The sequence below is a fragment of the Aedes aegypti genome, chromosome 3 (genome assembly GCF_002204515.2).
Source record: "Aedes aegypti strain LVP_AGWG chromosome 3, AaegL5.0 Primary Assembly, whole genome shotgun sequence".
Lineage (NCBI taxonomy): Eukaryota > Metazoa > Arthropoda > Insecta > Diptera > Culicidae > Aedes > Aedes aegypti.
The window spans coordinates 389,874,409-389,898,200 of record NC_035109.1 but is presented as its reverse complement, the minus strand read 5'-3'; the positions used below and the strand labels follow the sequence as shown (position 1 = coordinate 389,898,200).

General features: G+C 38.8%; 1 protein-coding gene and 1 long non-coding RNA gene across 10 annotated transcripts in view; both read left to right on the top strand.

Annotated features, from left to right (window-relative positions):
* The window catches only part of LOC5568949, a 279,330-nt gene that overhangs the window by 221,597 nt on the left and 33,941 nt on the right, over positions 1 to 23,792 (top strand). For all 9 annotated transcript variants that reach the window (XM_021854088.1, XM_021854087.1, XM_021854086.1 and 6 more), the window contains exon 4: positions 6,400 to 6,623. In XM_021854088.1, coding sequence (XP_021709780.1) covers positions 6,400 to 6,623 — 224 coding nt within the window. The remainder of the gene's footprint in view (positions 1 to 6,399; positions 6,624 to 23,792) is intronic.
* Positions 17,829 to 18,553, top strand: LOC110679463. The gene is made up of 2 exons (XR_002502508.1): positions 17,829 to 18,304; positions 18,356 to 18,553. It is a non-coding gene; the product is annotated as an uncharacterized LOC110679463 (long non-coding RNA).

Sequence of the window (23,792 nt, the reverse complement as noted above, 5' to 3'; positions counted from 1 at the left end):
ATAACCTAGTATAAAACGGTCGAAACTTAACTGAAGTTTATAATGTTGATGCAATAAAGAACATATAAGCCCGATATATGTTAAAGCTCTGAAAAATGTGTGCAATTCCGTCCATCTGTATGTTGTCATTTCAATCAAGCGGAGTGGTAGTTGACAGGTTAACAATGTTTCGCTCTATTATGCAATTATGGCTGAAAAATCTCAGAAATTTCTTATCTATTGTAATGTTCTCAATGGCCTCAATGGTTTATGCATGAGTTTTAAATGTTAATTCACATATTCAGTAAAATATACCAATTATTTTCACTTACCTCATTTACCCACTTGCCCCGCGGTACCTTACTCTGTGAGATATAACCGTTCTAAGGGAAAATCAAGCGGAAAAATTCATAAGAACATAACTCCAAATTTCCAACCAATCTTTCAAAACCTTTATAGAGTTTTGCTAGTGTGGGTGTGCACTTTCAGGATCTGGAGACAGATTTTTGTTTGCATTCGATGTCCTCAAAGCTGTTGCACTATGTTTTCACAAGTGCTCTAATTCCGTTGAGGCAAATTTCAGTTTCCCTATAGGTATTACTTTGTTGTTTCTTGTCGAAAAGAGTTCGTTGCAGCCCGTTATATATAGATTGCAGAATTTTCAAATCAATAATGAAATAAATAAGAAAGGCAAAAGTAGGTAATGAAATAAATTCATCCACTATAGCGTCATCTATTGTCGAAAATGTAAATAGAATAGTTTTCCCATATATGTTGTCGTTTTCACCAAACAAACTTCAAGCTCGTTTAGTTTCCCCTTAGAGCTGAAGGATTCCGATCAAATTTTCACAGTAGATTCTGTGTGTCTAAATGTGGAGTGTGAATTGAGATTTTTCGGTACTTATTAGCACTTATCAATTTCCTTGATTTTGTGAGTAGTGTTTGATCCTTGACGCTTGCTCCTGCGGGGGCGGGCGATGAGGGCAGGATCAAACATGTCGTGCGTCGGTAGTGCAGTAGTGAAAACGTGATCGGTTCGTTAGTAGTGTTTGATCTATTGATCGTGTCGCTTGCTCCTGCGTGGGCGAGTGACGAACACTTGTTTGACGTACAATGCGATTATTGAATTATTTCGAGAATCCGGTTAGACGTGATTATATCATGGATCGCATCACCAAACATTGGTGACTGCCAGATCTCTACCTTATCCCACTAACCCAATATCCTTTCCATGACAGCTGTGAAGATGCAGGGGTGATCTCGGTCTCTAGTAATAACGGTTGTCGAACTAACATTCCTTCCCTTACCCGATGACCGTAAGGACGTGGCCGGCGCCGTTATTGATTAATAACATTTTAACTCTCGATTTGTGCACATTGAAGGATGGTAAGCTAATCCCAAGCCCCATTCATTAATTCCCTGTGCAACTTCGATTGTTCTGGTCAATCACGAAGTATCAACTATGAATTGTACGGTCATATATGCTTATGCTATGCTTATGCTTATCAATTTCTTTGATTTTGCGCCTTAAAACATAATAAAACCAACAATTTTAAGTATTTTTACCGAAATTGGAACCTGTACCTAGTCGGACTCGATTATCCGGTGACTCGTTATCCGCCGAATCGATTATCCGGGATTCAATTATCAGGAATTTTAGACTCGATTAGCCGGAGTATGTTTTTGATATTCTTGGTTTTTAGTTTTTATGCATAAAATTTGAGATAATTTAGTATTGCCATATACAGTACCTATGAATGGTTTAGCAGTTTTGGACATAGGTAAGAAAAGGGGGATTGGAAAAGGTTTTTTATGTATACTGTAGGTGAATTCCGATGAACGATTTCTTCGAAGAGAAGAAATTTTCTTCCATTGCTCACTAGCAAGAAAATTTTCTTTTCTTCGAAGAAAATTCGCACCGGAATTCGCCTACTGGTCAAATTTATTTTTTCTTCTCAAGACTCCTAATGCTCCTAGAAATATTTTTTGGCTACGCCACTACATCATATAATATGTGAATTTACTTTCACTATTCTTGGTCAACTGCTACAACAGATGTCTAAATCACCACAAACCATTCAAAAGTTCCATTTACCGGAAGTGACATACACCTTGATACTCCGAGAACGGTTGTATAAATGATAAAGACCATGATCAAAGCTTTCCCGTTTGGAAGCTTGGCTTAGCTCGTACTCAAAACGAACAACAACTTCTATCCCGGAATAAAAGAATACGCTTCAAATCACTGCACGCGTGTATCTGCTGGGTAAGATATGAGAGAGCATCTATCGTAACAGCAGAAACGCGCCACGTCCTATCCAGACTTGATCCTGAAGCTTGGTAGGAAACTCACTTTTCCGCATGGTTTGCTTTCTCGTAATAAATGATGCTACCTACCATTTAAAAGGCTCAGCATACGGTTTAAGACTGAGGGGACATGATGTACTTCCTGTTTCTGGTCCGGTGTATTCCAGCCGGCAAGCTGATATTCTAACGTAGAATAAATCCATTTCTCAAATCCTTTAATCATAGCCATTTATAAATTTTCGCAACCCGTTTTTAGGAATTGCCGATGTCGGGATTGCATTGGAAAGAGAAAAGGGATAACGATTCACTTGTATGCGAACGTTCTTTAGGTAAACGCCTTTTCTCAGGTTTGGGAGAAGGAAAATTGGTAGCGCAAAGTTCTAGTGGTCTATTTGAGTGATTCGAATCACAAAATATGATTGAGAAGTATTCACAGATTTTAACCTTAGTAAGGACATTGGGTCTTTATCGACACAATTTAATTTATATGAATTCAGATCAATGTAACTTTTGATTGGAATAAACTAGTGATTTGAATTTTTTTTACAATTATTTTCCATGAGTCAATATTGAAGGGACCATAAAAATATCGAGTCATGGAACAGATATTCTACGGGAAGCTGTTTGAGAGGACCATCATAGTAACCATATTTTTTTAAGTTTAGTATGGTTCCATGAGTCGATATCGAGTAATAGAACATCGACTCATTGAGGTTTGACTGTATAAGTTTTGAATCACGCCTAGGGAGCTTTCATGAAAAAAATGAAATTGTGATTTAGGGTCGTTTTCGACCTAAAAATTAAAACAACTCGCTAAACTGTTGACCTATTTCAGTTCTGTTGGGTTTAAATTTAGGTCCATTGAAACACTATTAGTATTATTGTGCAAACTAAAAACTTCAATGTTTATTTTTTAACATAAAAAAAAGTTTTACAACGTTGACTCAAGTCGAGTCTAGTACACGACACTGAAGACGGCCTTACAGTTGAGGTCGAAATACGCGTATCTGTCAAAGGATACAAACTCTAGTGGAATTAAATGGTATAGTACTAAATTCGGTTTTTTCATCTACTTATAGGTATTCTACTAAACAGCTCGAAGATTTATTATCATCATGGCTACCAAGCGGACGGAGCACAGTATATTCATCGACCTGAAGAGATCTATCGTAAGCACCCAAAAGGACGTGGCATTTCTGAAGAAATGTCTGAAGCAAAAGCTAACACCCGTTAGCCATAGGATTAAGATGGGCCCCCATATCCCACAACATATCAAGAAGACAGCAGAGAAAGAGTACATCACGGCATCGATTAATTCGCACTATGCGAAACTGGACAAGCTGACGACGAGGTGTTATTTTCTGCATTTAAAATTGGCTCAGGAATATCCGGAAGGATTCCCATTATTCCTGACCAAGGTTAAACGAGCGGAAGAATGCGAAGCCGACAGGAAGAACAGGATACATCGGAAAAAACTAGCCTCCATGCGATCCAAGACGACGGAAGTTAACTGCGTTCCTGCTCCGATTATAGAACCCATTGAAGATTTCGTAGTTAACCGTTCGACGCAGCAGTTCACAGTAGAGCAATTGACACACCTCAACAAGGGGTTAGGATATGCGGTGACTACGAAGCCTGATGTGGAGAAAATAATCGTAGACATGGAAACAGCAATCATCCAAAACGTACCAATAAAGGACCATAACACAACGAGGAACATCGTAGCAAAGGCCATTACAACAGGACAACGAAGCAAGGCAAACAAGGACGAGACGAGGATCGTGAAAGAACTCAAGGATAAACCAGTATTCTACATCAAGGCGGATAAAGGCAACGCAGTCGTCATCATGGACAAGACGGATTACGACGAACAAATGGCGAAAAAGATCAACGAAGGCCCCTACCGACATTTGAGAGTGGATCCACTACCCGGACTCATCAAGCTCACGGACAAAACCCTGAAGGACTGCAAGGCAATTATTGGCGAGGCTCGTTTGAAAGAGTCAAACCCCATTCTTCCACGGATTAAAGGACTACCGAAGATTCACAAACCAGGAAAGGAAATGCGAGAAATCATCTCGGCCGACGGATCCCCCACTCATAAACTGGCGAAATGGTTAGTCAAGGAATTCCAGAGTATGCCGAATCCATTCCCCACTAGGTCAGTTAAAAACACCCAGGAGTTCTCCCAGAAACTATTAGAGTCAGGACACATCGAGGATGACGAGATGATGGTTTCTTTCGACGTAGCGGCTCTTTTCCCCAGCGTTCCAGTAAAGGATTCCCTAAATCTTCTCGAGGACTGGTTATTACCCCAAAGGACGGATGCAGCATGGAAAGGAAAGGTCAGGACATACATGAGGTTGGCAAGATTATGCATGGACGAAAACTACTTTCAATTTCGAGGAAATTTCTACAAACAGACGAAAGGAGCCCCCATGGGAAACCCTCTCTCCCCGTTTTTGTGCGAACTATTCATGGCGAATTTTGTGGAAAATTTAAAGAAACAAGGAGTATTACCGGATAAATGGTGGAGATATGTCGACGACATTTTCAGCGTTATCAAGCGGAACGATCTGGCTAAAATTTTGGATACAATCAACAGCGTACACAAGGATATCAAGTTCACCCACGAGGAGGAGAAGGATGGAAAACTATCATTTTTGGATCTACTTGTCACCAGGGAAGAAAGTTCAACTTACAATTTCGAAATCTACAGGAAGCCTACAAACACCCCTTACACATCGAATCATTCGTTCCAGCATAAGTTGGCAGCGTTTCACCACATGATCCACAGGATGCAGACTCTACCCCTCAGCGAACACGGAAAGACTAAGGAACTGGAATATATCTACGAGACGGCAAGGATCAACGGATACAAGGAAAGGACGATAAAAGCTATCATCGACAAAAAGGAAAGACAGCGAATTCGGAATGCTTTGACGACACTAACCCCTATCACCGAACCCATGAAGAGAGTCTCCATCCCATACGACGTACACATCAGCAAACAGCTCCGCCCAAAGCTAAGGAATTTCGGAATCGATTTGGTATTTTCCAGCAGAGACAACCAACTTAGTACTTCGTTAGGCTCTACCAAGGATCCGGTAAACACACTAAACAAGGCTGGTGTTTACAAAATCAGCTGTTCCCACTGCAGCAAGGTCTACGTTGGTCAAACAAAGCGGTCTCTCGAGGTTAGATTCAAGGAACACTTAGCGGAAATAGGAAAAGCTCAGAAGACGATAGACAAGGGGATGACATACGATTTCAAATCTAAGGTGGCAGAACATATCTTTTCAGAAGGACATACAATTACGACGGCCGATATCAAAATTTTGAGAAATGTTTCTTCTCCTTGGAAACTGGATGTGGCGGAGAGTCTGGAAATTTGCAAACAGGTACCTACGACGCTACTCAACAGAGACAACGGCAACGGCAATACATGGCTATTCAACTAATCGTTCCCGTGATGTACCTTTCAGCATTTAAAGTTTCAACAAAAGAGGGATGGAATGTACCTAAAGCTCATAAATTTTAAGTTAAAAAAAATAATAATGGGTAGGGAAATACGTTTATACCTAGTGTTAATATATAATGTGTGCATACGATGGTTTTCTTCAAGTCGAGTCTAGTACACGACACTGAAGACGGCCTTACAGTTGAGGTCGAAATACGCGTATCTGTCAAGGATACAAACTCTAGTGGAATTAAATGGTATAGTACTAAATTCGGTTTTTTCATCTACTTAACAATTTACAATATCGTCCCCTATATTACGATCTAAGGTAAAAAAAAATGTAGTTGTAAATTCGCTTTGCCTTCTGTACAGAAAGAGTTAGATGGACGGTTTTGGCCGAAACAAAGAATTCTACTCTTTTAATTGGATTTCTTGGTGAACGGTAGAAACGATACCGCATGTGTACAGCTTTAGCTCGCTGCCACCGGACAAAGACTAATGACCCACTAGCTGACATTTGGTCAACAAGTTTCATATTTCAAACATTTCAGATGCACTTCTTTCTTGTATTCGCCGAACCAAAAAACCTGAACAAAAATGCACAACGAAATTTTAATCCAATTTTTCGCCCTCTTTCCGTTCTCTCGTTTCAGATCACATGGATTCAATCTGTAAAACCCATTTTTTACAACAACTATATAGGAAAATAGATGGTGCTACACTCTCCTCCAAGAACGAGAGAAACCTAAACTGTGTTATCACATTTCAAACACACTCGATACTGCAGAGATTTATGTTACGTTTCGATATGCTACAATTAGACTGTAATGATCATTTATATGTATATGATGGAGCACACGCTGTCGGTACACATAAGGTAAGTCGAACCACAATCCTATCCTGTACGTATGTATAGCTCGGTATATCATACGATTTACCACAATAGAATCCCATTTTCTCATGCAGACCTAGACGAGTTGGTTGCTTGGAATAGAACACACAATGAATTATTTCTTTCAATCCCGATTTTCCTGGTTCTCCGTCTCATAATCCGGATATTTCTGGAATACACTTCCTTCTTGATTCATATCATTTCCTTAGAATTGCTAATAAATTTTCCATCAACATAAAACACCTACATCAATCGAAGAACTTCTGTATGGCCCAACAAAAATTAGAAATTTTCCAATAATTAAATCAGCAACGAAATCTGAACGTAGGCACAGCTCCTTCAGTCACTCAGTCGTCCCATCCAATCCAGAGTTGCAATATAATTCTCGGCACAATTAGCATAAAATGCAAAATGCATCCGGAGCTGATTCATAATGAATTTCATCTCCACTTGATCCACATTCTGATCTCCGGCCATCATTGGCCGTTGTCGTCCTTGGTGAGGTTCATTCGACAACATCATTTGCCATATAGACGAGGCTGCTGATATAGTGGCCTAGGACGAACTTTCAAGGAAGCTGATAAAAAATTGTAGTTGTAGTGGCAACCTTCACTCAGAATCAATGGCAGTCTTACTCATTAGTAGGCGATTTTGGGTAGCAATGGGACGATGCTAAATCAATATCACAGACAATCAGAAGTCGCATAACAGTGTACGAAAAAAGTGCTTTCTTTAAATAAATTGCATCCAACCCGCAATATATGGTAGATGAAATCGTTTGATCGCTGAGTTTCCTTGCATAAAACGCTATTTTATGACTTCATATGTACATTTCAATTCATTCCGTATACTTTTACAAAGTCAGTCGGATCAATCCGTAGCAGCTGTCAATTGAACTATGTTGTTATAATTGAAATTGCATCAGAGTACACATTAGCTTGCAATAAAATCTATTTTTTTCATTACATTGAATATGAAATAAAACAAATAAACAATGCCCGTACATCGCCTAATTTTTCTTATTCTTCTTTTTTTGGCATAACGTTCTCACTGGGACAGAGCCTGCATCTTAGTTTTTTTGTAGTGTTCCTATGAGCATTTCATATATCAGACCGACCGAACCCAGACACCTTCAGCATGGCTTTGCTTTGTATTTGTTTAGTTATTTATTTTTCACTCAGGCCTATACTGCCCATAAAAGCATAATTGTCCCATATTGAAAAAGTAGGCATTGAGAAAATAGCGCTAACAGTTTAAAGTTTGTCTTTTAATACAAATGTACATAATTTTCTAGTACATTTCTACATGCTAGATTGTCATTGAAATACCGCATTGATTACTTATTTTGCTTCGATTGATCAGCAAAAGTTATACAACACAATTCACGTTTTGCAGTTGCTATTTGGGTTGAAAGTTCATATATTGACTGTAAAGCCTTTATTTTTCAATATGGGACTGTTTCCATTTCACATTTTTCCACAACATTTTCAAAAAAAAATGCGTCAATTTTTATATGCATGACCCATAACGTGGGTAGATCACCTTTTCGTGGTGCGTTATGGGGTAAAGATCTACCAGTAAATCCTAGTCCTGACTGTTTCAAACGAAGATAATAGGATATTATAGTAATCATATGAACATTTTTAGTCCTTGTTACATTTTTGAACCTTGTTGAAAGTGAAAAGTCTTGGTTTTACCAGATGCCGATAATGATCTTGAGACAAGGCAAAAAAATGAGTCGAATACAACAATTTGTTTTCTAATCTTTTATTTATTTAGTTCTCTAGTTTAAAGAAGTAAGGACTAGGATTCTGATGCATGGACAATATCGGTGTAATTTCTTGGCTTTATCAAGGGATCCGATTTTGACTGATAAAGGGGCGCGCCTGTGGAGAGTGTTCCCACCACGTTCTTCAAAGGGTATACATAGCGGAACCTTTCAATTATAATCCTTTCCTGCGATCAAGTTAGAAATTACAACTGAAAGAAAACCGAATACTTTATCACTTCTCAATAGTGACAAGGTAACACGACATGCACTAAACAAAGGACACGGGATATACTATAATAGATCAAATATTGGTCGCAGTGGTTTATGTTCCGTACAGAAAAAATAATATGCATAGTAAAATATATACTAAAACATGGATGATGTGACGAAAAAAGGTGTTGGCTCGAAAATCAATATGGGCAGTATACAAGTTGATCATTTCCACATAAGTCTTCTAATACTTTGAACATATTTTATTAATTGTGTTTTCAAGAATAGTTATATTAGAGATTAGATTAGTTAGATTCAGACCAGACTACAGGAGGTCAATCTAACAATACTCTTGAATTTCCGCTACAAAGATAAAATAAATCTGAATCTATCAAAGAATCTCCAGTAAAAGGAATCAAAAGAAGTTCGATAAAAATCCCTGAAAGATGTTCGGGTAAATATTTTTTGTTATTAAAATTTTCTGGATTTCATAGGGCATGCAATATCTTTGAGCTTGCTACACGATATACAATTGCAAAAATGAATTATTTTTCCAAAGAAAATTTTGGCAGATATCTCGGAACATATGAGTAATTGAAAAAAAATGGAAAAACTTTTAGAGACTTCAAGAAGTTTTTGGAAATTTTCGGCAATTGTATCTCGAATTCTTTTTTAGGAGAATGCTAAAAAAGTTTTCAAGAGGTCTATCCAGTATTACTAAACAAATTTCATCTACATAAGAAATTTTTGAAAATGTTTATTTAAAAGTCCATTTCCTGAAGAAAAAATACCAATAATTACTTGAGGTGCTGCTAGAACTCTTTCAATAAAGAAACTCGAGGAAATACAATCAGGGTTATCAACACACTCAATATGTTCGATAAAAATTACTGGGTTTTGGCCTACCGAAAAAGTCGGTAAACTAAAACAAAAACTAAAAATCTAAATTGAAAAACTAAGATTTTTCTTCGATTTGAACAGGATACTATCTTTTATTATCATTCCTATTGATGATGATCATGATGATATATTGCATCCATTCCTATTGATAATAAATAGAATATGATTTGTCATTCCATTGCAGCCCCTTGTGAAGCTTAAAAGCTTAGCTCGGTAAGGTGTAATAGCCATTACTTGCATACAGAATAATTTAAATTCATCATTAATTTGTTGTTATTACATTGTTAACAATAAAACCGCGTCAACAATGTCACACCATACAACTCGGATTGCACCTTCCTTCCTCAATCTTCGGCTGCCGCCCACATTCGCCAGGTCTTGTAGCACCTGGTCAGCCCACCGTGCCCGCTGTGTTCCTCGCCTGCTTGTACCTGTCGGATCGCAAGCGAACACCATTTTTGCAGAATTGTTATCCGGCATTCTTACAACTTTCTTGATGCTATGTTCGCCGTAGAGTGCGCTGAGCTTATGGTTCATCCTTCGCCGCCACACACAGTTCTCCTGCACACCGCCAAAGATCGTCCTAAGCACCTGACGTTCGAAAACTCCTGCGAACAGGTCCTCCTTGAGCATCGTCCACGTTTCATTTCACACCCCACCGGCCTAATTAGCGTTTTGTACATGGTACATTTAGTGCGAATCTTTTTTGACGGCAGGTTTTTCTGGAGCCCATGGTAGGCACGACTTCCACACGCCGTTAGCAAGAATCCGAGGTAATTCATCTACCACGTCGAAGGTATCTCCGTCAATCGAACACAGGTTCCTAGGCGTACCCTGTCGCGTTCGGTTTTGCCCATAAGCATGTACTTTGCTTTCGACGCATTCACCACCAGTCCGACTAGGGTTTTCGGGGCCCGGTGCGGAGTCGAATTCGGGGGCCCTTCCAAATAGGGGTATGAGCCAAATGACTGATCAATCAATTGAAACAATTATATACTTTCAATCAAAATTCATATTTGGAATTGAAAATAATGAGTCTTAATTTCATCTATTGTTGAAGTCGTTTATAATTTTTATTTTGTATTTTAAAAAGTCAATTAATGAAAAGTAGTATACCGATACAATCATTTCAGGTCTGATAGCCGCTAAGTGCTAAAAAAGAATCTTTAGAGACTTTATGCCTGGAAAATAAAATCAAATGAGACAGGAAGCATATTTCGATAATAATTCCTCAAGTAATCCGAACAGCCAACTCTTAAAGGTCTTTCTAAAAGTTTCTGTGAGATTTACGATTCCTTCATAGACTTCCTCCAGAATTTTCATTTGAGGTGCCATGAAACCTCTACCAGAACTTTTTCTAATTATACTCACAGTATTTTTTCCAATGATATCCTCAGAAAATTTTCCAAAGGAGTCCTCAAAGAATTGTTACAGGATTTCTCTAGGAATTTGTTGAATTCAATGTCATTCATATCTTTAGAAATATTTTAAGAAATTTCAAGACAAATATATGGGCGAATTGCTAGAGGAACCTCCATAAAAATTCTTGGGGGATTCTTTGTACTGATTCTCTGAATTAATCCATAGAAGAATTCCTGAAGATGATAATCTATGAACTTATCAAGTAGTCGCGTGCCTCGGCTGTTAAACTCGGCTCTCAGTATGCCATCATCTAGCGCAGTGATTCCCAAAGTGGGCGAATTCGCCCCCCTGAGGGCAATTTTCCGATCCACGGGGGGCGAAAATTTGTAAAACACGATTTGGGGGGCGAAAAATCTAGGGGGCAAATAAGTTAATACGGGAGCAATTGAAAATTATTACTCATAAACTTTGAAGAACACTCACAAGTTCATAGATGTTTATTCTAATGCATCTGAATGATAATCAAATTCCAAACTTATCAATTTCCAGGACAATTTTACCAAATATACTTCTAAAAGTCGAAGACAATAACATTAGGAGTATTCACTTAACAGCTTAAAATACTACGTAAGTCACGGTAAACTGATTATTTTAAATCTTTCACGACATTATGTAAACTGTAATTGGAATATTTCAAACTGTCAGAATTCATCAAATGATCGATCAAAATACTCGTTGGTTGTCGTAACAACTATTATTTGAAAACAAACAAACCTTCATTACCCATAATATCCGGGAAAACATCCGGAGCAGAAAATTGTTAAAAAAATACATAAAATGGCATTAAGGACATGGTGTGACACCTAAAATAGATTGTTTCGTGGTTGGCTAGGAATGAATTGTTCCCTGTTACATGTACGTGGTGATATTATTTTCGGAATGAACCATCTTTCCGTTGTTCGCATTTAAATAAATTAAGATTCAAATTCTTGATTTTCGTTTAATTTTTCAGTGTTTTGGATTGGATACAAAATGCTCCCAAAAACGTCAAACATTTATTATTCGCAATAGGGTCCTAAAATGTTCGATGAAATCTTGTTTTCATTTAATATTACGAAAGAGCATGTTACTGCAACTACTTTAGCATTTTTTCCCGCTCAAATATCGGATAAATCATATTAAAACTTTATTTTAAAAATTGGATCCATAAATGAACCTTGACACTTGAGATCATGTTTGACGTTCGCTTAGTCGACAAAAATACCACAGGGGTTCAACTTTTTAACACCGGGGTTGTTCCTATCTGACATTTCGGAAGGGACACGGAAAACAAAATACACCCAAAATTTGAGTTTAAACCAAGGGGTGTGACAAAATTTTAAAAAAACTTAAAAAAATGTTTTTTGGGCTTAAACTATCGGAAAACATTAAAAAATTAAGTAAACATATGTTTTTGACCTAAACTTATGCGTTTGGCACTAAAATTGGGACAGGGCTTTAGGACCCTATTTCGAAAATTATTACAGTAATTTTAGAAATAACATATAAAACAATTAATCAACTCAGTACGCGTGGTAAAGATGGAAAAATTATGGGTGAAATTATGAACAAAATCCACGTGCTCGGCTGGGCTTCGAGCTCAGGACTCTTGTTTGCTAGACGAGCGCTTTACCAACTATATAAATCAATATTACATTTCAATAGTTGAAAGTGGATCAAATTTGTATCGAAAACTGATTCAGTAACCTGTGATATACGCAGGGTAATATTAAATTTGTTATCATAAATTACTGTCCAGTAAATGTTTTAAGACCATACAATGAAATTATTTTCAAATTACTTCCGGCTAGTTTTCAAGTTTGATATTAGAACGACGTGTTACATTCATTCGTGGTAATAAAAATCAAATCAAATGCCAGAAAAGTGAGATAGAAAATTACGAGAGATCCACACAGAATATTTCTAAGGTACCTGCAGGAATTCTAATTGTACCTTTTTGATGTCACACTAGAATTGTAAACGAATACCAGCACCACGTAGTGGATGAATTTGGTACTATGCTAGGTCTCTCGGGAAAGCTAGGCTCACTTTGAACAACTTTCTCGAAGACAGGAATTTTCTATCTCATTTAGGTTCCAAGATATCCTTCAATAGCAGTAAACCGGAAGTGTTTACGTACACTAGCGCCACGTAGTGAATGAATTTGGTACTATGATCGGTCTCTCGGGGAAGCTAGGCTCACTTTGAACAACTTTCTCGAAGACAGGAATTTTCTATCTCGTTTAGGTTCCGAGATATCCTTCAATAGCAGTAAACCGGAAATGTTTATGTACACTAGCGCCACGTAATGGTTGAAGTTAAAACTATGCTAGGTCACTCAAGAAAGCTAGGTTCACTTTGAACAACTTTCTCGAAGACATGAATTTTCTATCTCGTTTAGGTTCCGAGATATCCTTCAATAGCAGTAAACCGGAAGTGCTTATGTATACTAGCGCCACGTAGTGGTGGAATTTTGTATCATTACATATACCATGAGGAAGCGAGCACTGCCCTGTACAACTCTCCCGAAAACAGAACCCTTGTAGCTGGTCAAAATTTTGAAATATCCGGCCACAAACCTAGTTCCGGTATAACCAACTTGCATGCAACGCTTGTATACAAGCAGCGGGAGGTGGGCAAAAAATGTGGACGGTCTTGATCCGGCCAATTCTCAGCCATGGTGGCATAACATTTCAATCGGTCTTCACTAAACGCATCCAGGAGAGTAAACGGTTGCAATGGATGGAAATTGATTGATTATCAGCTGAGATATCGTCGTGCAAAGTTTACCGTTCCACATTTTTTGACCCGTCGGTACTTTACGTTACAAAAACCGTCGTCGGTATAAACAGTGTTAACGTGTCGATTTTTTTTTTTACTTAATTCTTTATTTAAAAGGCTCAACCGCCCGAAGGCATTACGGAGCCGAAATCTAAATAATTATACAAATAAGATAAATTATTTGATAATCAGGAGTTACTGCTTGCGTGCGTTCTTCTTGGGTGGAGATTGTGGTTGGCTTTCCACCGGAAGAGCTTGGTGTTGTAGAGACAGGTTCCGATTATGCTTCTCCTGGCGACTTTTTCACTCCGCTTCACACTTCTCCCAGTGCTCTTTTTGTTCTCTTTCTCGTTGCCGTAAACTTTCCTGGTACCGCCGCTGCATTGATTTCTCATTTCTCCGATATTCCTCTTGCCCCCTACGCTTCTCCGTTTCGTACATCTTCCAGTTTTCTGCCAAATTCTTCTCATATTCGCTTCGATAAACTTCAGTGTTCGTCGCTCCTACTACTTCTTGATCTTGACTTCGCTCAATTTCCTTTGAAGGAACCTCCAACTGTACTGCTTCGATTACTTCCTGGTCCACAACTTCAATTATTTCCTGTTCGATGACTGAACTCTCACCCTGAATAACCGCACCAACATAGGTGCTAAATACTTTTTCCGCATGCTTTCCGCTCTCTTGTTGGCTCCGTGGTACACGTTGTGGGCAGGCGTTCTTACGGTGGCCTTCCTGTTGGCACGAAAAACATTTGTTTTTCAGTTCCTCATAAAAAACTTTCCCTTTCCATTGAAGAATATTCAATGTTGGAGGAATATCCTTTTCAATGTACATGTACAAGCCTCGTACACCATTGTACATATGATCGAGGCCTAGGTTCGGTGGAAACTTCTCCCGAATCACTCGTTCAATTTTTCCGTACGATCCTAGTACTAACGATAGATCCTCGTCAGACACCTCCGGAGGAACGTCAAAAATCCGCACGTAGCGAATTCCGGCGGGCGACATATGCACATCGACCGTTTCCCCATTGGAATAATTAAACTTGATTGTTTCCAAGTTCGACCGTAGAGCTTCCTCCATTGCGGCTGTGTTTTTGAACTTAATACACAGACTCCTATCCTCCCCCATCTTGTAGACGGTCTCCATCTCCATGATATCGGAGTCCAGGCACTTCAAAAATGCTGCGATTTCGACCCATGTTGGTCGCGGTGCCGACGTTGGGAATCGAAATTTAACCGTATTCTGAATCATGCCTAACATTGATCAATTTCGGTTACTGCTTTTGTGTTGCGATATGGCAAGAAGAAACGAACGTATACCGAAACGAAATCCAAAGCACACTACTGCTTAGCAAAAGGCGAAAAAAACTACCGTGGGCTATTCATTAGCACTCCATGAACCGGCTGCTGCTGCGTCTGGATGCGACGAGAGCAAAATAACAACTGAACGTGTCGATGTCTGAAAAATTTCCATTTAGATAATAGCAAGGTCTGCTGCGTTCTAGGCAGTATATTTATATAGTATATTTCTCATATATGAAGTTTGTTTCAGAATCCTAATCTTCATCATGATTTGCTAAGCCAAGGCTGCACACTTAAATTATTTGACGGATTCCTGTGAAATCTCAACAGCTGAACAGTTCGGTAAAATAAATTAACGAAGTACGGTAAATTTTTACAGTATTCGGTAAAAAATCACCGGAATCCGTTAAATTCCGACGAAGTTACGGTGTTTTATTTCACCGAACTGTTCAGCTGTTGAGATTACGGTGAAATTCACCGTAAGAGCTTAGTGTGTGGAGAAGCTTAAATGCTCACTCAGGTGCATTGAGTGATTCATCGCGTAAAAACAGCTTCAATAGCAAGACATTATTTTCTGGTTTTGGTTTTCTGCAATCCATTTTGGTTTAAAGCTCATAAATGTTTCCCATTGTATTAAGATTTTTTTTCCAGAAGATTGCTTTATGGAATTATCTTAGGATGCGTGTTATTGTTTACCTCAAATGAAACCAAAATATTGTCCGACAAAAGAACTAACATTATTTGCGAATTATTAAATGATAGACTTTTTTGATATTAGATAATTATTCTTCGAATTAAAAAGTGCTTGCCTAGTCATAGAAAGCCATGGAGTAATCAGAACATGCGTACCTTGTGGCTCCATCGAAATAAAATCTCAATCAACGATCAGATGTCATTTTATGTTTAAGAATCAAACGGTTTTTATGCTAGCAGAGTTGTGTAACTACGTAGCAAATACCGTTTTGACTCATATTCCGAGCACTTAAGGCCAACAGTGACTTCGAATGCATCTGATTGGTATAAATTAGCTGATATTTGTGTAAATTTTAATTTCCTCGCAAAGCCTAACTGTTGGCTGATGGGTATACCGATAATAATGTTTATTTGATTAGTTTTAGTATTGTTTTTACGCAACAGTATGGAAAAACATTATGATTCAAATGCCGAACACTGTGTTGATTCTGTCTCATATTCCGAACACCTTGATTCAAATTCCGAACAGCACGAATAAACCGTATTCAAATTAATAATTTAGCATATAAATTTAGCTGAGCTTATTCTACTGGTCTCAAACTAGAAAATCTTTACTACTCCCGCGGTATCAATTATATTGGAGACGTTAAAATTGAATTGCAATTGACTGCCATTTCCTTGTTATTTAGTGACATATTTCAGCGAAACATTTCAACCAAATCGCCATACAAAAACCGAGTGTTCGGAATATGAGTCTGTTCGGAATTTGAGACAAAACGGTACCAAAATATTAATGTGCAGCCATGCGTTTATTAGATCTGATAAATAATCTTCAATCTTGCAACTTCAACTTTCGAGGAAAGATAATAAAAAACTTTTATACATCGATAACGAAGCAATATCGAAAAGCCAGTTAAAGCAGTTCGAATCTCCGTGCTTCAAAGCTTTAAAAACCACCAGAGCCAATAAGGCCAAAATAATAACTAGGGTAAAACCATTTTCATTAAAAACATCCACCAAAATTCACCATCGCAAACAAAGCTGAAGGACCACTCTGGTCAAACTCTTAATCTGTAAAAATAATTTTTGTAAAAACACAATGGAAAAATAAACATGAATTTAATGCAAAAAAAAATCCGTGCTTCAAAAACATCTTGAAACAAGTTTTTCCCTTTTTGATACGAGCTTTGCGGTTCGTACTGACACATGCCTACACTTACTTATGGTGAACTAACTCACCAGCAGATAATCCTCTTAAAATTCCATCCAACTATTTCGATAAACAGAAAATGATATATATTTAATGTGTACATGAGGCAATCAATGAATGATTATGAATCCAGTTCGAGCAGTGCTACGATGTGGTACATCCTCTACTTGAATGGGGGAAACTAGTATAAATGGATTTCGTATCGGCTAATCACTCCCTAATTCATCGAAATCCGGACATGAACGATATTGCTCATAGGAATGTTTATCGTTTGAGAAATAATCTTATTATAAGTTATGGAGAATGCGTGGCCAAAGAGCAATGTTTCCGATGACTTAATGAACAGTCTTTGAAAAGCTAGAAGTTTGGAAACTTCCCTCGAGTATTGAAGAGTCTTTCCTAGCCGACTGGTTAGAGTCCACGGCTACAATGCAAAGCCATGCTGAAGGTGTCTGGTTTCGATTTACAGTCGGTCTTTTCATAATAGAAATTTCTTTGACTTTCCTGGGCATATAGTATCATGGTACCTGCCATACGATATACGAATGCGAAAATGGCAACTTAGGCAAAGAAAGCTCTCAGTTCATAACTGTGGGAGAGCTCATAGAACACAAAGTTGAGAAGCAGACTCTGTCGTAGTGAGGACGTAATGCCAGGATGAAGAAGATCAAAATTTATTGAATGCATTGCAAATGGTTCAACTTCATGAACTAGTGTTTCTAGTGAAATCATCCTCCTGCTGAACGCCACTGATTAACTTCTTCACGATCCAATCGTACACGCTCGTTCAAATCTACTCAAAAGAGAGTAAGTTTGACTCACTTTTGAAGTTTCAAGTTAGCTGTCAAAAGTGAGTAACTTTATTTTATCAAAGTGAGTAACTTCTTACTCAATCATGAAAAAAAACGACCTTACTCACTTTTGAGTAAACACAAACATATTTGACTCACTTTGTAAACGTCAAAGACTTGTGAAAATTTCGGCTTCTAAGTTTAGGAGTAAACATTGCTGTTAAACAAGTGCCTTAAAACGAATCATGCAAGTTGTGAATATATATGGGCAATTGTTGGTGGTATCATTTATCCTGTAGGCGAATCCCGGCGCGTATTTTCTTCGAAGAAAAGAAAATTCTCTTGCTGGTGCATAATGGAAGAAAATTTCTTCTCTTCGAAGAAATTAATCGCCGGAATTTACCTACTGATATCAAGTAAAGCGAGGTCGGAGTGAAAATTACCGAGTCCTGCAGGTGAATTCCGGCGCACATTTTCTTCGAAGAGAAGAAATTTTCTTCCATAATCCACCAGCAAGAAAATTTTCTTTTCTTCGAAGAAAATACGCGCCGGAACTCGCCTACTGGTTTTGATCGAACAACCGCAAAAAAATATATATATAAACAGTAAGTTTTACCGTCGTACTTTTTATTGGACTAGTTATCAATTCTTTACAGTCTAACCGGGAAGGCTACTCGTTCCGTCAAACTACATCCTCCAATGTCTTTCATCAATCCCCCAGAGATTTACAACACCCGGGGATACATTCCAGAGCAGCAAAAGCTTCGACACAAATACCACAATTTTTACTTAAAATCATGTACTATCCCAACATTAATGTTTAAGATAATAAAATAAATGTTATGCTTTTTGTATATTTTTCTCTTGATTTTACAAAAATAATAATAAATTAATTTCCAAAAATATTATTTCTGAAGTGAGTGACATCTACTCACTTTCGCAAATTCCAGATTAAACGAAGTGAGTAAGTGTTACTCTAATATTGACATTTGACAACGTTACTCAAAAGTGAGTAACGATGGTGTTACTCACTTGTGAGCAGTTCCACTTTGTCCCGAAGTGAGTCGAATTCTACTCACTTTTGAGTAGATCTGAACGAGCGTGTAGGAAAAAAATGCCAATTCTCAATTAACTGACACACTTCTGCGCCAGCTGCACTCACCTTTGAGATCTCAAGTATTTTCGTTCTCGTTTAGCAGCGACACCCACTTTTGCTTTTCCCGATTCGTTCAAAAGGAAGAACCGCTCGACAAACATCCGTATCGGTCGCCCTTTGAAGAATCCTGAAGCTGAGTGTCAACTTCACACGACTGGACATTTTTTTCCCACTCTCTTGCCTTATAACCACTTTGTCACCGACTGAAGTTACCGAGCTGTCGTACCGCCGTCATAGACGACTAATTATCAAAAGACGAACTGCAGCAATCTTTTGAAGCTGGTTGGTTAGTAGTTACTTTTCGCGAGCGCTTCGCCGATATTGGAAAACTTTCTCCGGCGGCGAGAATTCAATATTCTCAAGCCAAGCCCAAGCCCAAGCCGAAGCTGTTCGGAAGGATTAATTTAATTACAACGGGCGGAGATTGCTTCCTTGAAGTGCTCCATTTCTGCTTCGCTAGACTATGAGCGGCGGATTAAACCGTTTTCCTTCTTAGAGTAGAGCTACCTTAATGCGGGGTAATATTGAAATAAAAAATTGAAAGTTAAAATATTGCATTGAAACAATACCTCAATTTTCCTTAACTTAAAAAAAAAGAACTATCATTCATAAATTGAAAATGTTTCAAGGAAAAACATTATTTCAAACCTTTTACGAGGCGGGTCCGATCAATGTCACCCCGTTTTACGGTACCATTCATCAGCCATCAAAGCCGGATGAAAAAGCACGAAGAAGGAAGGGTTAACCGAGCTTATCCGGAGCAGGTTGAAATGACGGTGTGGACGGACGGAACATAACGCGAGCTCAATGGACTATGGAAAATTACACTCCAAGTGTTGGGCGAGAAGGAACGGGCTATTTATGGGATGCAGCAGTAGGACGGAGGAAACGAGTCGTGTGCTCTTTGCCTTTTTGATGGCAGTGTGAAGCTGTTATTTGCTTCCGTCGTCGTCTACCGTTTGTACTTCTGTTGAAATATCGCGGAACTATTCGCGAGGAGATCGCGATGATCAGATTCGATCAAAATAATAACAATCCAGCATTGAAGGATTGATGACGTATGTCATGTTATTCCAATAATGCCCAAACGAGATCCAACGGGAACTTGCATACGAGGTTGTATGCGGGCGCTATAAATGTTCTGCTGCAGATAGGTTCATAAATATTCTCACTTGAATTCAGTGTTGAGAGTAATGCTATTGGATTATCATGTGAATCATATTGAATTATAAACATTGGATTATTTACATCGCTATCGAACATTGACTACCAATAATGACCTGACAGACGAAATAAAGAATTTTTATCTACAAACCAAACCAAAACTGAGTCTAAGTTTTAACAGGTTATGGGCCCAGTAGTCAACTGAGCAAGATTTATTTTTCTTCAACGATCAAGTTTTTTTTGAAGAAATCGAAAGATGTCTGTGAACGATGTCGAAGTCAAGGCAGGTGGTCAACCTGCAAACCAGCGACAGGAGGTTGAGAATCGGACCGAGAGAGGAGCCTTCGAACGGCAGCTGCCGTATACCGCCGTTGCTGTACGAGACCGTGCCCATATCTTCGATGGGTCGGAGAGGATGTTTGCGGCATGGAAGTGGAGGATGGAGCACCACCTCTCTATGATGGACCTCATCCATACGTTGGTTCGTACTCCGTACGAAGAAGAATACGCCACTCCCGTGGCGGGTAATTCGGAAGCCCAAGAGGAAGTGAGAAAGGCAAAGCTGCGTAAGAGAATCAACGACGACATGAACGCTCTGGATGAAATTGTTATGTGGGTGAACAATGACGTCCTTAACAAGCTAATCGGAGTCTCATACGCAAAGGAGGCTATGGATCTATTGGTGAAAACCTACCAAAAAGTTGGAACGGGCGTTATGATTGCCATGCGTGATCGATTGTTTTCGATCAAAAATAGAAAACATACTTCTATTTCGGCCTTGTTCGACGAGTACGAGACGATAATCCGGGAGCTAGATCGGATGGGTACTCGAATGGATCAATCGGAGAAGATGGCCACTCTGATGATAGCCATACCGAAGCGATATCAGCACGTCAAGGGAGCATTGACCGTTTTGCCGTGCGATGAACTCTGCAAGAAGCCGTTAGTGGAGATAAAACGAATGCTGTTGGATGCGGAGCAAAGCGAGACGATGGAGGTCGATGATGAGCCAGTGGTGCCAGACGTGGCGCTAAAAACGACCAGAAGAGTAATTGAGTGTTTTGGGTGTGGAAAGCCAGGACACTACAAAAATAAATGCCCGGCGTTAAAGAAGAAGAAGAAGCGGTTTGTTCATCACCAAGGTCATGCGATGCTAGCAGGAGAAAAGAAGAAGGAATCTCGGAAGGTATCGTTTGCTGTGGACTCTGGAGCTTCAAGCCACATGGTGAACGACGAAAAATTGTTACAGAGAGCGGTGAAGCTGGCAACACCGGTTACCATCAGCACAGCAAAGTCGGGGGAGACCCTACAGGCTGTGAAGAAAGGAAAGGTAACATTGAAATCGGTTGTTGGCTTGAACAAAATAAAACGTATTGAATTGTACGATGTTCTTTTCATTCCCAATCTCGAAGAAAACCTCCTTTCAGTCAGAAAGATTAATTCCATGGGGAAAAGGGTCACTTTTCAGGATAAAGAGGTTCGAATTGAAGATAAAGGCGAGGTTATCGCTGAGGGGAAGAATAAAAATGGTTTGTATTGCGTTGATATGTTTTTGGAGCATACTGTCGACCAAGCAGCGTTGTTTAGTCAAAGGAAGGTAAGTCTAACCGATTGGCATAAACGGCTCGGTCATCTTAGTTTTTCGGGGCTTGAAAAACTGCTCAAAAACAATATGGTTGATGGAATAGATATTTCATCAAATGATTTAGTCAAACAGTATGAAGTTTGCGAGAGTTGTTTAGCAGGCAAACAATCATGCAAGAAGTTTCTTTCTATGCAATTACCCAGATCAAGTCGGCCACTTGAATTAGTGCATACAGATGTATGCGGGTATATGGAGCAATCCACCTACGATGGGTATCGGTATTTCGTCACCTTTACCGATGATTTTACCCATTTCACTGTTGTTTATCTCATTAAAAGAAAAAGTGACGTATTCGATCGTTTTAAAGAATACGAGGCAATGGCAACAGCTCACTTTGGTCAAAAGTTGTCTAAAATGCGTTGCGATAACGGTAGAGAATATCTTGGCAAAGATTTCCAAGACTACTGTAGGAATAAAGGTATCAGAATGATTTTTACCGTTCCTTATACTCCTCAGCAGAACGGAGTAAGTGAAAGGATAAATCGAACGCTAATGGAGAAGGTTCGAGCTTTACTCCATCAAAGTGAACTTTCGAAAGAAATGTGGGGAGAAGCATTGTATGTGGCTGCTTACGTCACTAACAGGTCTCCGACAAATGCTCTTGTTGAACTCAAGACGCCTTTTGAAATGTGGAATGGCAGGAAACCAGACCTTAGTAATCTAAAGATGTTTGGTAGCCATGCTTACAAGCAAATTCCGAAAGAGAAACGTCACAAGCTTGATTCGAAGACAAAACGATTGACATTCGTAGGTTATGCGAATAACGGATATCGGTTGTGGAATAAAAACAACCGAGTAATTGAAATATCCAGAAACGTTGTCTTTGATGAATCAATTGTTCGCAGTAATACAACAACCGAAGATGTTCATCTACCAATTGTTGTGAGGGAGCAGAAACACTGCGAAAATGAAGATAAGGAGGAAGAAATTTCAATCTGCAACGAAGATGAGAGCAAAACAAACAAAGATGATGAAGAAGAGGTGATTCGACTTCCTGAGCCTGAGGAAGAAGTGGAAGCAGAAGAAGTTGTAATAATCGAGACGTCTGATGAGGTTTTCGCGGATGCTGAGGAGGATGAGGGTATCGATGAGCAGCAATCAGAGCTAAGACGTGGTATGTATGTATGTATGTATGTAGGTAGCCACCAATCCTTGCTTGAGTCTTGCTCTGCATGCGGTTCCACTCAACAGTAAGGTCAAATTTTATTACCAATCTGAATTCAACATACCGCTGTATGAAGGGCCAAAAGAGGGGTGGCGGACCCGTAAGCAGAAACACTTACGCGAAACCCGCGGGAAAAAGAGAATCTCCTTCCAGCCATATGATCCAACACATTGAGTATTATAATTTGCAGTACTTGTCGAGCTTTCCACGGAATGGTTTGTTAGAAGAAGGGCGCGTCAAATCTTTTACAACTGTTGGAGAGAAAAGTATTAGACGCGAACGACTAACATTTTTCCTCCTGACTCCGATTGGCACTCCACTTCATTGTCCAGTTGTAAGTTCAATGATGCCCTGGTGCTCCCTCCCTTCCCAAAACATGTTGAATTCAATTATTGTTAAATGTTATATAGTAGAAAAAATTATAATATATATAATAATATGGTAATAAAATATGAAAATAAAATGGTAGTAACAATAAAATATAACGCAGTACAATAGAATTTAATATGATATGGTATGCAGTATTATATCGGCCAACACATATTTTTCTTTCGATTTTTTGTCCTACTGATGATATTAGGCTGGTCGAGGGAAGGATGATAAAAATTAAGAAATAATTTTAATGAAGAGAAAATAAAATAGATTTGTTGAGAAAGTTTCCAGATACATCAAAAACAAAATTCTAGCTCCAACTGTTTAAGAAAGGGAGGACAAATAGTAGTTTACGGAACAAGTTGCAGAATGATGATTTTTACAGCACGAGTCGTAAATTTATCCTACGAGGCTTGCCGAGTAGGATAATTACGACGAGTGCTGTAAAAATCGAGTTCTGCAACTAGTTACGTACAACATTTTTTGCAATTTCGTAGAAGGCCACTTGAGGGTATCAGAAATTATATCGGAATGCATTCACCATCATTTTACAATTTCTGATCAATTGTTATGTAATGATTCATTACGCAA